This window comes from Mustela erminea, chromosome 13 (assembly GCF_009829155.1).
Source record: "Mustela erminea isolate mMusErm1 chromosome 13, mMusErm1.Pri, whole genome shotgun sequence".
NCBI lineage: Eukaryota > Metazoa > Chordata > Mammalia > Carnivora > Mustelidae > Mustela > Mustela erminea.
This window is the reverse complement of record NC_045626.1, coordinates 69,334,426-69,348,934: the sequence shown is the minus strand read 5'-3', so window position 1 is coordinate 69,348,934 and position 14,509 is coordinate 69,334,426. Positions and strand designations below refer to the sequence as shown.

Genomic DNA, 14,509 nt, shown 5'->3' with positions numbered 1-14,509 from the left:
TTGGTGAAGAGAAAGACATATATATCACACAGAATAAAGAGTCAAAACAGTCCTACAGAAAAGAAGCAAGGCAGCTCAATAAGGACTCAACAAATGTAGTTGAAACCATTAGACATCTATATGAAAAATATGAGCCTCAAACTAATATTCACACCTTATACCAAAGGATCATAAAAACAAGTGAAAAATTTTGACCCTCAAATCTTAACATTGGAGAGAATCTTTGTGCTCTGGGGTTAGGCAAAGAGTTCTTAGATATGAAGTAGAGTCCACAGATATTGTTGGGTCAGCGGTTCCGGGAATGCAGGAGGAACAACAGAAATAACCGCAGGGGCCTCCATCTTCTAGCCCCCTCCCACCCTTTCCTTAACCCTTGACCCTCCTGCCAAAAGGGTCACTCTCAATAGGTAACCCAATAACTATGCAGGAAATAGGAGTATCAAGAGCCCTTACCCCATACCCTCTGGTCACCAAATACCTTACCATATATGGATGTGAGTCCATGCTCTGCCTTGGCCTGATAAAAGACCCCCGCCTGACACCCTCCCAGTTTGACTTCCACTTCCTCACCTCCCCTTTTCCGAGTTGCAGAACCTCGCAGGAGAGTGCCCACCTCCTCCCGGTATGACTTTCCTGGCTCCCCTTCTCCAGAGCCCTGAAACTTCCCTGGAGAGTGCCTTTAATAAATCTTGCCTTGCACCTACCTCATCTGGTGTGTTTACCTCACCTGTGAAACTTTACAGATATGAAGAACAGTCCATAAGAAGAAAAACTGGCAAGTTGCTCTTCATCAAAATTAAAAACTTTGCTCTGTAAAAAATACTTCTAAGAGAAATGAAAAGACAAGCTAGACTGGGAAAAAATATTTACAAATCTGTATCTGACAAAGGACCTGTATCCAGAATGTATAAAGTGCTCTTAACACTCAAGAGTAAGAAAACAGCCTAATTTTAAAATGGACAAAAGAGTTGAACAGACACTTCACCAAAGAGGGTATGTAGAAGGCAATGAACCACACAAAAAGATGCGCAGCATCATTAACCATTAGGAAAATGCAATTTAAAACCACAATGAACTGATACCACATACCTATCAGAATGGCTAAAATAAAAAATATTGGCAGTACCAAATACCAGTGAGAAAGTGGATCTTTCATAGTAGGATGCAAAACATACAGGCACTCTGGAAGTCTGGTAGTTTTTCATAAAGTTAAATAGAACCTTTACCATATAACTAACAGATTAATCCCACTTTTTAGGCATATACCCTAGATAAATGAAAACTTATGTTCACATAAAAACCTACGTACAAATGTTTGTAGCAGTTTTATTTAAAATTTTCCCAAACTGGGAACCACCCAAATATCCTTCAATGGGTGAATATTAAAATGAACTGTGGTTATCCATACAATGGAACACTGCTTAGCTATAAAAAGTAAAACGTATGATTCTCAAAGACATAGTGAAAGCAGCCAGTTACATCCAGAAGTTACATCTTCTATGATGCTATGTATGTGACGTTCTAGAAAAGGCAAATTTATAGGAACAGAGATCAGGTTGGTATGTGCCAGAGGCCTGGGACAGGGCAGACGTTTGAATACAAAGGGGTGGCATAAGAGAATTTTGTGGGTGATGGAACTGCCCTGTGTCCTGATTGCAGAGGTAGTTACACAAATGTGTTAAAACAAAACTGTACATACAAAAAAGTTAATTTTATGGTATGTTAATTCAAAATTTTTAAAAATGAAGTTAAAATATGTCCCAACCAATTTCTCTTTGAAAAGACTATGAAAGAAATTTTCCATCTGGGTTTCTTCCAGAAAGGCTGCTTTGCACCAGCCCTGTTGTTTGTGGGTCTGTTTATTCACCTGTAAAACAAGAAGTCTAAAGCAGGGATTTTCCTTCTCCCCTGCACCCTAAAATTACACCCCTGGGCATGCCCTTTATGGACGTGGGGATGGGATAGCCCCTGGGGGGGTTTGAAAAATCCTGGATTTCTGGGCTTATAGGTGGGGCCCATTCATTTGTTCCCATGGACCCCAGAGGTTAGCCAGTACTGGCATTAATGGTCAGCAATCTAAACAAGGCCTTTTGGGGGAAGCTGGAAGTGTGCTCCTCGCTCTAGGACCCCCGGTCACTCATGGATTAAACACAATATAAACTCTGAAAAGGCTAAAAAGTCCAGGCCTCTTCTAAGGTAGGGTCTGAAAAGCCTTTAAACCACATTTTTCCCCCACAGGATGACTTTTTGGAAGAGCACTTTGTAAACAAGTGAAGAGCTGTGCACAGATGTGGGGAAATGCCATCGTGAGGATGATCGCGCTGACCCAGGCCAGCAGGGCCAAAGCATCATTCGTGACAAAAGTTGCTACCCTAAGCACCTACCCTGTGCCAGGCCCCATGTTAGGGATCTTTGAACCTCCATGGCAATGCTGTGATTTCCAGAAAGGGCTGTCATTGCTTGGACAGATGAGAAAGCTGAGGCACCAAGAAGTCTGAATCCCATGGGGAGGAGGTGACAAGGCCAGGTTCTGGTCTGCAGCTCTAGCCTTGCAAATCAGTACCTGGGAGAGGAATGCCTGAAACCTGACATCAGGCCTGCTCTCCACATGTGCCCCCCAGAAGGAAGCTAATGCTACCTTCCGTCAAGGGCTGGCAGGGGACTGCCAAGGGTACTTTGAGACCTTGCCATGTACAACAGCACTCAAAATCGAAAATATTTTTAAAAAAATTCTTATACTGTGGAGTGCTTTCTTTGCAAACTATGTCATGTGTAAATCCCATCCAGAAAACCAAAGTTGGGGCCCTGTGGGTCGAAGGTGGAAGCAGGGTTGGCCTGGGCCCCCAAGACTCCCAGAGCACCACCCAAAGGCCACTTACCTAGTGGGTTGGCCCACTTACTGTGATGCCACGATGCTTAAGGCTCTGGCTTTGGGTTTAAAAGAATTTAATGGAACTGTGGCTGACTCATTCCTGGGTTAGTCGGTATGGGCGAGGGCAGCAGGATTCCAGGCTTGCCAAATGCTTTAGGCGCTAGTCTATCTGGCCTGGGCACTTGCCTCACTCTTCCCCTCTGGCCAGCAGCCATGACCTGTCACTCACAAGGGTAGGAAACTTCTCTGCACCCCTGTATGGTTAGTGGAGTTAATCTTTGAAGATAGGGATAATAAGATTAAAAGCTACAGCACCTTTCCTTTTTTCCTGGCCCTTATGAAAGGCCTCATCTGTTTTTTTTCTGTATCAGCAGAAGTGAAATGTTTATGTTCAGGTCTGGGTGGAGGGTCCACAGCAGATCTGCACCCCTGACCTGAGTGTGGGGGGCTGGCAGGATGGCTCACAGAGGAATCATCAAACAGACCTCCTTCTCGTAGATGTCAGGGATCACTCCCATCGGGGAGCTGACCATGTGCACGGTGTTCTTGCCGAACAGCTGGAACTCGTAGTGGACGAGCTGCTCCCAGAAGCCGTGGTTGGGCCGGATGATGGGCCGGCATGACCTGGTCCATGCGTGGGCGTCCCGCAGGGACATGGCGTGGTACTTCATGAGGTAGGCGAGGCAGAGTGCGGCAGAGCGGCTCACTCCAGCGGCACAATGCAGCAGTGTGCGGCCCTGCTTCACCTCCACGCTGTGGATGTGGTCAGCAATGGGATCAAAGAAGTCACAAAGACGCGAGGTGGGGGTGTCGGCCACAGGCACCTGTATGTACTGGATGTCCTCGTATAAGGTATTTACCACTTCGACCGAGACGTTGATGACCGTGGTGATCTGGTTGCTGGCGAGCAGGAGCTTGTTGTTGGCAGCTGCCCCGTTGCTGATGTACAGGCTGCTGGTGATCTGGGAGAGGCCGCTGACCGAGGGCTGCCGGAACTGAACCGGAAAGGGACACGGGGGTGCTGTCATCGGGCCAGGGGGTCAGCGGCCAGAGAGGCACAAAGGCTACATCTTTCTGTTGGGTTGTGCCATGGAAAACTGCAAGGAGGAAGAGAATGGTTGGAGAGCAGGAGCCCAGCTGGGCCGGAAAGCCAACACCAGGGGATTTCTGGGATATGGATGGTTGGGTCTGTAACAGGATCCCCAAGGCGGTCGGTCCCCTGACCATCACAGCAGAGCTACCCTGAAAACTGATCTCCAAGTCTGGAAGTCAAGGCTGCCCTTGAGGGGCTCCCCATCTCCAGCTGGGCAGGCTGACTTGTGTCAATCAAACACAAAGGCCCTGGTCTCTCTGTCTAGGTTCACACAGCCCTCCTCTCCCTTTAAGTGGGAGCCCCTTGCACAGTCTTGTTTCTGTTCTGACATTATGCTCAAATCATAAGACTCTGAAGCAGTGACAGGAGGAGTCACTGGTAGTATAAGAGAGAGGAGGGTCTCAGCCTCCCAGCTCCAAGAACCCTCTGAGGAAAGTGAGGAAACCCTCACTTTCCCTGTGAAAGTGACCTCAAATTATAGAGTCCTATATCATTAACCAAGCTCCTGCACCTTGCCTCTAAGGAGAGTGCCTAGGGAGGAAGGCAACTGACAGTTTCCTGGAGGCCAGCATGAGGGGCACTATAGCAGCTCCCAGAGCAGCAAAGGGGCCTCAGGTAGACAAGCTGTACCAGCATGATGCTGTGTGCTGCAGGGCTGTGGCAATGCACCCAGGGAGGGGGACACCCCTGCTTTCTCCTAAGAATCCCAGGCCCTTCACTCTCCCCGTCTTAAGCAAAGCTGCAAACAATAGCACAGTTTCCCCTACTCCACTGAAACAGGAGTATTCAGACTTAGAGCACAATTCTCAAGGCCAAATGGCAGTCTTCATCAGGCAGAGACAAACAAGGAGCAGAATTCTGTTCCTCTGCTTAATATATTTCAGTGGCTGTCCACGGTCAGGATGAGATGGAGCCCCTTAGCTTTATTGTCAAGGCCATTTGTGGTCTGGCTCCTGCCCATCACTAGCCTCTTTTCCTCCATCCTAAAGGGCCTTGGCTATGCCGAGCAATTTGCAGTGCCATATGGATACCTGGTCCTCCCTGGCCCAGGGCCTTTGCCTTTGCTGCTCTCTTGGCCCAGAACCCTCTTTCCCGACAAGTCTACCAGACTCTGATCTGTTTCATTCAGCAGAGGACTTGGGATCTTAGCTAAGGGTCACTTTCTGAGGGAAACCTTTTGGATCCATACCCCTCCCCGAGGTTTAATAAGTCCTTGCTCCAGGCTTTCTAAGTCCTATGTGCTCTGCTTCCTACTACTTCCTAAAGACGTAGTTTTGTCTTGATTCAGGATTCACTGGGAATTTGGGATTCTACTAGGATTTGCTGTAACTGTCTTTACTCTTACTGTAACACCAATGCTAAGTTTGGTGCTTGATAAATATGTGTTGAATGAGGAATGACTTCAATAGCCACGACTCTGCCATCTCAGAGATCTTCTGGGGAGAATGAGTTTCCTGGCCTTGTTTATCTAGAATTTGGGGTAAGAGCTTGGTGGAGGTGAGGGTGGTTCCTTAGCTGCTGGAGAAGAAGGCCAAAGGCTACATAGGAAATCCTACCAGCCAATGCCCGGGAGTCAAATGCATCAGGCTCAACCCAGGAAGGCCAGATGGGGCTGTTTGCCTAAAGTCATGTAGGGGCAGAGAAAAGCTCCCCAGCTCAGCTGAAAGCCTAAATACTAAGGGATGTCCCATCACCCAAAATAATGGATCCTTGTCACCCAAAAAACCCAGAGAAGAGTGGACCAAGGGTCCCCCAAAATAGTGCCCAGTGGGCAATAGGAATAGAGGAAACTGCTATTCAGCACAGTGACAACAAGTGTGCAGAGACACTTCTCTTGAAGGTGAGGGTAGTGATGCGAGAAGAGACTTTCTCATGCTAGTCAAGTGATATTTATCAGGCTCTGTATTAGGTGCTGGGGATACTGAAATGTACAAGACAGTCACAGCCCCTTCTTTCACAGAGCTCAAAGTCTAGTGGGAGACACAGACATTAAATGGCAATTATAGGCACAACAGAGCTGGAAAATAGGATTAACAGTGCCTGTCTCATAAGGATCGTCTGAGGATAGAAAGAAGTAACCCGAGGTAAAGTGTGTGACACAGGACCTGACACAGAATAAGCCCTTATAAACTATTCTTGCTGGTGTTAGGGAAATTGAAATGTAGGGCTTTATGGGAGTGAAGAATAAAGGGATTTATTTCAGGCTCCGGGCCAGGGAGTTGCAAGCATTGCCTCAAGAAATGAAACGAAGATCTGAAGAACATTTAGTGTGAGGGGGAGGGTGGTGGCGGTTAGTTTCACCATTTTATAGCTTACAAAGCCTTTGGCTTCCTTCATCTGGTTCGATCTTCAAGCCGACATAATAGGTGTCTATGGTTAATATCTCCACTTTACACACGGGAAAGTGAAGTAGAGAGGAGACAAGGAAATGTCTAGGGTCACAAAGCAAGGTCCGAAAGCTGGTCTTTCTAGTCTCACTACGTGTGGGAAAAGTCGGCAAAGACCGCGGGGCGTTCATTAATCCCAGGTTATAAGCGTGGAACGAAGTCCACGGCTTGACAAGAGCAAAGAGCCACTCCCACGGGTGAGCCTGCCGGGTTTCCTGGGGAGTTGACGCAGGAATGGGCTCCCTCGCCTGCTGGATGTCAAGACCACCCCCACAGTCTTACCTCTCTCCCGTGGGCGGGAGGGCAGGTTCGTTCAGAAATCAATCGCGCCCGAAGCCTCGGGTGAGGGTCTCGGGGAGACAGAAGATCGGTCACCATCTGGGAGCCACAATCCCCCGCTGCCCCGCGCTCTGGTTTCCATAGCAATGGTCCCTCCTCGCGGGGAGGAATCCGCTGTGCCGGGTCTTCTGGAAACCCCGGTCTCGTTTCGGTTCCCTGGAGCTTCCCCGCCGGGTCTTACCCCGTTACCCGCCCCGCGATCACGCGGGGGCCACATGAGTCCTGGCGGAGAGGTAGAATCAGCTCAGCGCGCGGCAGCCGGCTCCACCTCGACCAGCCCGTCTCCACGGCAACGCGCCGGGCTGCAACCACGGCGGCTGCCGAGGGACAATCCTGCTGCGTCCTCAGCCTCCTAGACTCCGCGCATACGTCCCGCCCCAAGGTCCTACCTTCCGTCACGCGTCTCTCGGGCAACGCGTTTTGCTCTGCGCGCCGCGTGGGCCCAGGGATTCACTCCGCGTCCGCGCGCTCGCCCTCCGAGCTTGGCTCAGGCTCTGGCTCGCTTGGCCGAGTCGTTCTCTAGCATGGTAGACTCGGCTGCCAAGCAGTCCAGGCCCTCGGTCACATGGAACCTGGGCTCGCCATCAGTTTCATTGGCCTCCCAGGCGACCACCAGTTCCGGCACCACCTCCACCTTGGCCTCCCGGCACGTTAGATTCATCAGCCAACCCGAAATCCACGTAGCGACCCAGCCGCAGATCTGCTTCCTGCGGCCGCGGACCGCGCAGCAGCCGGTGCTCTTCAGGTTCGGCCCGGGTGCCCAGGGCTTTACCAGACCCCCGTTCCTCCAGCGGCCCTTGGGACCTCGGCCTTGGTTCCCTCGGAGCCCCGAGCACTTCAGAGCCGGGTACTCTCTTAAACCCCAAGCGAGCCAGGCTCCTTCCCAGTGCAGCTCCTCACACCCACTGGAGCCTGGGAACCCAAACGCCCTCAGCAGCCTCTTTAACTGACCGAGCCACTCAAGCACCCCAGAAAGACAGTATTTTTTAAAAAAGATTTCATTTATTTATTTGACAGAGATCACAAGTAGGCAGAGAGGCAGGCAGAGAGAGAGAGAGAGGAGGAAGCAGGCTCCCCGCTGAGCAGAGAGCCCAATGCAGGGCTCAATCCCAGGACCCTGAGATCATGACCCGAGCCAAAGGCAGAGGCCTCAACCCACTGAGCCACCCAGGCACCCCTGGCATTATCCATTCTTGACCAGTTCTTCATTTTGGCCAAATTTTTACCTCTGGTTTCACCTAGGGCACCTGGCTCCAGTCCATACCTTCCCCAACCCCTCCCATCCCATCTTAGGAAGACTCCTCAAACCTCTTTCCACCACAAACTTGGCCTCACTTTTCTAAACTTCTTCCAAAAACCCTCTTCCCTTAGAATTCCTTTCCCTTAGGATTCCCCTATTAACCAGCCTAACCTCCAGCCCCCTTTTGCCCTGCTTCCTCTGATCCCTCCCCCTGCCAAGTGCCAAGCACATGCTCCCCACTTAACCCCAATCAAATTCGTCCCTCTGCACCCTACCATACAGCTTTTGCTCTTCTTTGAGACCCCCACCTCCCATTTCATCATATTTTTTCTTCTTAAGCTGGCTGCTTCTGAGGACAGTTCTTTTTTGTGGACTGCTGTGGGCCTTTCAGGATGACTTTTCCTCTCAGCATCCAGAAAATACCCGTTTAGTGCACATTTTCTGCAAGAAGCAGCCTAGGCCTACTCCCCGCTCCTCTGACAATTATGACAACTGTGCTTCTGTGCTTCTCCTAAGAATCCTGGGGAAGCCTCAGTCACTCCCCACAGACCCCATCAAATCAGTCCCTGTCCTAGCTTGGGCCCCAGCCATCTCACCCTGTGCCACTTTTCCCTCCCAATTCCAGCCTAATGAATTCTAGTGAAGCAGCGGTGAAAAAGTTTTTACCCAAGAGTAACTTATCTCGGGTGATTATTCGTGACAACCTCAGTGCACAACGAATCTATGAGATGGAGGTAAGGTCATCAAAGATTTTGCATTAGAAGGTGTTTGTGGCTTGACCCATGTTCACTTTACTCTCCCCAGTAGCCTGGGCTGGGGTTGGAGGGGGGAATCACAGATTTTAGAGTCATTAAATGCATCCTTAGAGGCTGCTTAGGATAGGCACCGTGTTGGGCACTAGGAAGAGGCTGGGGAACACGATGGACTGTGAGAATGTACTCATTTCTTTAAGTGGAGCAGGAAGCCCAGATTTGAGTTGCTGCCCCCTTCTTGACTCTGTTGACCTCTCTCCATGTTCAGGGCCAAATCTAGATGGGACTGTGAGATTCTGACATTAAAAAGAGTAGAAGAGGCTCAAGAGATGGTGCTAAAGCCTCTTAAATGCCAAAGAGACCAAAAGAACAGGGGTCTGGGTGTTCCTTCCTCTGCTAAACTTCTGCTAAATGTTGTGGAAAGAGAATGGACTTGGCAATGGATGAGAGAGCTTTGTGTGACCTCAAGGGATGACATTTCCTCCAGGACTCCCTTTTCTCGTTTGTAAAACAGGATCTATTAGGATCCTCTCAGTTGTAGGTGACTCAAACTGAACATGAACTAGTGCAAGCAGAATAGAGAACAATGTGTTTACATCATCAGGATGGGTAGGGCAAGGTCACCAATATTTGGGATGAGAGGAGCCAGGGACTCCAGTACCATCGGAGATGTCTTTCACTTCCCCTTTGCAACTTTTTTCTGTGTCTTTGTGCATGTTGGCATCATCATCAGGCTGGCTGTCCCCAGTGAGCGTGGCCACAGGAAACCCTGGCCTGTAGCCTAGAAAGGAAATGGAGTGCTTCCACTCTTGGCTCACACTGGACAGATCCTGGAGAAACTCCAGTTGGCCCACGGTGTCTCACTGGCCCATCCTTGCCCCAGTCAGTGTGGCCAGGTGGTGTGGGCTCTTCTGATTGGCCCAGAAGGGATTGGCCAGTTTCTATCACCAGCAGGGGAGGGGATGTTCTATCCCTGGCAAGTGGGCTGAGGATCTGTGAGATGCTATAACTGGAGACTCTCCTGAGGTGCTTTATATGAACCAGAGGGCTGTGCCCCCCTCCAGGCATCTAGAAGTTCTCCTTTTTTTTTTTTTTTTAAGATTTATTTATTTATTTGACAGATTACAAGTAGGCAGAGAGGCAGGCAGAGAGAGAGGGGGAAACAGGCTCCCCGCTGAGCAGAGAGCCTGACGAGGGACTCGATCCCAGGACCCTAAGATCATGACCCAAGCTGAAGGCAGAGGCTTAACCCGCTGAGCCACCCAGCCGCCCCCAGAGTTCTCCTTTTAATGTTGTATTGAGCCCTTATGTGTTTTAGGTATTTAACATCCATATGTACTACGTATTATGTATTATTTTATTTTTTAAATATTTTATTTATTTATTTGACAGACAGAGATCATAAGTAGGCAGAGAGGCAGGCAGAGAGAGAGAGAGGAGGAAGCAGGCACCCTGAGATCACGACCCGAGCCGAAGGCAGAGGCTTAACCCACTGAACCACCCAGGCACCCAATGTATTATGTATTATTAATAGTTCAGGAAATTGAGGCTCTGAGAGACGGAGTAACTTCACTAAGGTCACACAATGCATCACTGTAGATTTGCAAACCTGGGTCTGACTGACATCTTCCCTGAAGGGTAAAGACTGTCTTCTCCTTGTTTGTAGACCTGGTGATTTGCTAAGGGCCCAGCCTGTAGGAGCTCAGTGGCTGGGACGCCTGAGTGGCAGCATGGCGGTGTTTCTGTCTTGCTCCCGAAAGTGCTCACATGAGAAGAAGAGGCAGCTGTAGCTAGCCACTGGTTTCTCAGGACCTTGACAAGAACCCCTAAAACCCTGTGTCTTGGGAATCATCCGAGCACACTCTGAGAACACACCCACCCCCCCTCTTCACTCCTTGTTCCCAAGATCCACTTAGGTTCTTGGCTCAGGCTTTGTTCCCTTTCTCAGATAATCTTGGCAACCCTGACTAACCTTCATGGAGCTCTCCTTTGTTTACATGGTGCTGGGTTCTGAGATGCTGTCTGGGCTTAGAATCCCCAGGAGAGTTTGCGAAAATGTCAGCTCCCAGGATCACCTCTCACCTGGTTCTGTTTTCACATGCGCATCCTTCGAAACCCAATCCCAATTTATAAGTCAGCCCTCCACAAGGCTTTTCTCCATATCTCCCTTCTTGGAGCTCTGTACTTCCTGTAGGGATGTGTCACTCTCTGCCTCACTTAGAAGTGTTTGGGCACGTGCCCGACCTTCCTGACTACGTTGTAGTTGCTCTGAAGACCCACAGCTGATTTTTTCAGTGTCCACTTCACAGCTAGCTGTTTGGAATGAGCAAATGAGTGAGCAAGATGAAGGATGTGCCTTCCTCGCGCTTACAGTCTTGGAGACAGGACAGAAATGATATGCTAGACAAAATAAATGAGGTCCGTGTGATGTAGGGAATGTCAGAGACAATGTGTGGGAAGCACTAAGTGAATCATAGGCTCTAAGGATCCTTCCCCACCCCCACAGCTCTTTCTGACCAGTTTTCCAATAGAGATGTTGAGGTCCAACTCAGGCCCCTGGGCTGCAGACTGTCAGAGGTACCGTAAGGATTATGCAGTTCCATGTCCACATTTTACAAAATAGGGAAACGGAGGCTCACTAGGAGTCAATCTATTTAGGGAATATTGTTGTTTTTTGTTTTTTGTTTTTTGTTTTTTAAGATAAGAGCCTCAGACAAGACCAAGAGAAAGATGAGCCATTTGTATGACCACCTGAAGAAAAAGTTCATGACAGACCAGCTCAGGAAGCTGGGGCGCTGGAGACGGGAATCCATGATCATCCAGCAGTACCTGGATAGCATCCGCCTGTACAAGGTCCACTTCAAACTCCAGCGTAACAAGAAAAGCCAGCCACCCTAGTCAAGGCGGAATGATCTGCCCCCCATGTTCATGACGATGAGAGGCTGTGGGCGGTGACGGCAGAAATCACCCACCTACACCACCGTAGAACTACAATAAAATGAGACCAGCGGACCGTGGAGTGCAAATGCCCTCAGCAAGTGTAATACTCCTTGCCCTGCCCCACCACTCCATCCATTCTGGTGAAGGCAATGCTGACGGTCCTGTAGCTGCCTGATTGGGAGGAGGCCCAATTGAGCCTGGGCTTCCAATGTTAAGGCCAAGATCGAGCTTTGGTACCCATCTGTCTGAACTGAAATGTCAGGCCAACTGTCCTGGGACAGGGTGTGGTACCTTAGATGGGAAGGATTCAGTAGTGCGACTGGCTAGTGGCGAGGGGTCAAGGTGATGCATCGGACAGACCTAGGTTCAGTGCTCTATCTGCCACCCATCAGCTGTGTGACTTTGTAACATCTCTGAGCCTCTGGTTCCTTATCTAAAAGAATGGGGTGGTAGTGAGGGAACCTGCCTTCTGGAGCCAGTGTGAGGATGTGGAGTACTTGGGCCAGGGCCCTTTGTTGCAGATGGCTCTGATCCTGATGGCTCTCGATGGCTTCCAGCCTTGCCAGTCCCCACTTCCTGGCCTCCCTGCTGTCCCGACTACACCCTGACAGTCCCCACGTTGTCCCTTTACATGCACAGGCCCCTCATCCAACATACCCCTCCAGCCCCCCAGGGCTCTCAGGAAACTCTTCATTCTTCAAAGTTTATCTCAATGCTATTTTCTGCACAACTTTTTGGATCTCCTTCTGCTTCCTGCCTGCCCTTCCCCCAGCCTCCCCTGCCTTTGTCACATGGGTTTCCTCTCCCCTCTGAACTTGGATTTCCCAGGGTGGCTTCATTCTGCCTTGTGTGGTAGAACAAGAACATTTGGGCATTTGTCCAGGCCCCTAATTAGATGGTACAGTCTTTGAGAGCAGGGACCAAGGATCCTCCAAGATCTAGTCCAGGCCTCTCCCTGGACACTTCCCCCACGAGGCCTCAGTAGAAAAGGCCACTCCTTGCTGTGCCCACACCTCTGTCTGCACCGGGTTTGTGGTTCGCCATTTCTTGTTTGCTCACTGTCTCCCTGACAATGTGAATGTCTTAATGGCAAGGATGTCGACTTACTCATCTGTAACCACAATGCCTAGTAAATGGAGTTGACACTGAGTGTTTTCTGAATAAATGACTGTTCCCCTTTGTATTATAGCTTTAGCACAGGGCACAGAGCAAGAGCCTAGTATATATGTTTTTTAAGTGAATCAAGTCCCCTCATTTTACAGATGAGGGAACTGAAGCCCGGAGAGGAGACTTGATTGGCCTAGGGTCCTGCCACAAGTCAGTGGCAGAGAACTAGAAGCAAGTTTCCTGACTGCCATGGAGCGGTCATTTTGCATCACAGCACCTGCTAGGTAAGAATCTCTGTCCTCTGGGTGGCTTTTGGAAGGCTTCCCCAGGAAGTCCTCACTCTACCTGCTCCGCATCTTGCCCCTCTCCAGGCTTGCTGCCCAGCAGCAGGCTTTCCCCTAAACGGAATAGCAAGAGCCTGATCTGGTTCATGATGTTTTTCTTTCCCTCCTCTATGGTCTCCGTTTGAGAACTGGAGTGTGCTACTTTTCAGTGGGGGGTGAAAATAGTCTTTTTCTAAGCTCTTGTCTGTTTTCTTGGCTGATCACAGCTGATTAGAATAATTGATTTTAAAGATTTACAGTTTATCATACAAGCAATGTGACCACATCTGTCAAAAACCTCTTCTGGTAGATCAACCACTGCTGGCACTTTGGTGTCATTCCTATCTTGGTGTGTTTGTTTCCTTTCAATAGGTATTTTTCCTTGGCCATCAGCCAGTGTGCCAAGAAAGGGGAAAGGCTGTGGGGATCTTAGAGTCTTCAGAGGGCCCACAGAGCAGTCCCAGTTCCTCTTTCTCTAAACTGTCCCTGGGAGATCTGCCTGTCTCCAGGAGCTCACTTAATGCAGCTTCCCTGAGCCTGACTCCAGTCTAGCCTCCAGCCGCGTATATCTTCCCAGATGGTTGGCCTTGGCGGCAGGTCTTGGCGTCCTCATACTGTGGCCCAAAGGACTGGGGGATCCCCTGGGAGTGAGATGTTAACCTAATGGGAAGTCACTTTTATAAGTCACCAACTCACCTCTGATTGTGCAGACTCTGTCTTCCCATTTTTGCATTAAAAACTGTGGGATGTTGCATTTAAGCAGGGGACAAGCAGCAATGGAATTCTGGATAGGCCGCCTAATTTGTTGGGGAGGAATAAGAAGACTAAAGGGAAGAAAAATCAGCAAGGGAAGAATGGAGGGGTGAGGGATGGGAAGATATTATTCGAGAAATAGAATCTTGAAGCTAAGGAGAGGTTTAGAGAGTCTTTAGTTCGGTAGCTGCTGTGACACATGTGCACATGTGCAAAACTCTCGGTTCAGATGAAGTCTCACCTGGAAGCCCATTCCAGTAGTCAAGACTATCACCGTATTAACATTTATTCAGCACTCCTGTGCCAGGCACAAGGCTCAGCTCTTTTCAAACATGATTCTTTGAACCCTCCCAACAACGAAGTAGGTAATTTTATTAGCCCCGTCTAATAGGTAAGAAATTGAGACCCAGAGAGTAAGAATCCCACCTAAGGTTGGGCAGCTAGTAAATGGCAAAGGCTACCATATGCTTGTCTCGTTCTGGAGACCGTCTTCTAACCACCATGTGTTAAGTTTCCCATCTTTATTACTCTCGTTGGGAGTGGAGGGCCTGGAACCTAGAGCCTTCTGGAGCGTGATTTCAAGGGTAGTGTTGCAAAGGCCTCTGCTGTAATGTCAGCTGGACAAAACTCCAAGTCTCCCTTCTACCAAGTGGCTTAGAAGACCTTGTCAGTGATCCTGGGATGGAGATAGGCTGTTTAGGGA

General features: G+C 49.5%; 2 protein-coding genes across 4 annotated transcripts; one reads left to right on the top strand and one right to left on the bottom strand.

The window, feature by feature from the left end:
* Positions 1–2,727: 2,727 nt before the first annotated feature.
* DUSP18 (dual specificity phosphatase 18) lies at positions 2,728–7,039 on the bottom strand. The gene is made up of 2 exons (XM_032309348.1): positions 6,635–7,039; positions 2,728–3,969 (listed from the first exon to the last, which is right to left on the bottom strand). The coding sequence occupies exon 2, from the start codon at positions 3,898–3,900 to the stop codon at positions 3,334–3,336; it is 567 nt and encodes a 188-aa protein (XP_032165239.1). The 5' UTR covers positions 3,901–3,969; positions 6,635–7,039; the 3' UTR covers positions 2,728–3,333.
* A 5-nt stretch (positions 7,040–7,044) lies between these two features.
* On the top strand, positions 7,045–12,789 carry C13H5orf52 (chromosome 13 C5orf52 homolog). Of its 3 annotated transcripts, none has more exons than XM_032309347.1 (3): positions 7,045–7,436; positions 8,557–8,665; positions 11,384–12,789. In XM_032309347.1, exons 1-3 carry the CDS (start codon positions 7,216–7,218, stop codon positions 11,579–11,581), a joined length of 528 nt encoding a protein of 175 aa, XP_032165238.1. In that variant the 5' UTR covers positions 7,045–7,215; the 3' UTR covers positions 11,582–12,789. The 3 variants fall into 3 exon arrangements, 2 of the variants coding, with proteins under 2 accessions (XP_032165238.1, XP_032165236.1); XM_032309345.1 differs by having other exon boundaries at positions 7,045–7,538; XR_004277871.1 differs by lacking the exon at positions 8,557–8,665 and having other exon boundaries at positions 7,348–7,538; positions 11,384–11,472.
* Positions 12,790–14,509: the final 1,720 nt, after the last annotated feature.

Excerpts from the sequence above, each read along its gene's own strand:
- DUSP18 (XM_032309348.1), bottom strand. The coding sequence starts at position 3,900 with ATGACAGCACCCCCGTGTCCCTTTCCGGTTCAGTTCCGGCAGCCCTCG.
- C13H5orf52 (XM_032309345.1), top strand. The coding sequence starts at position 7,216 with ATGGTAGACTCGGCTGCCAAGCAGTCCAGGCCCTCGGTCACATGGAAC. Across the intron at positions 7,539-8,556 it reads CCCGAGCACTTCAGAGCCGG|CCTAATGAATTCTAGTGAAG; the intron begins GTACTCTCTTAA and ends TCCCAATTCCAG. Across the intron at positions 8,666-11,383 it reads AACGAATCTATGAGATGGAG|ATAAGAGCCTCAGACAAGAC; the intron begins GTAAGGTCATCA and ends TTGTTTTTTAAG.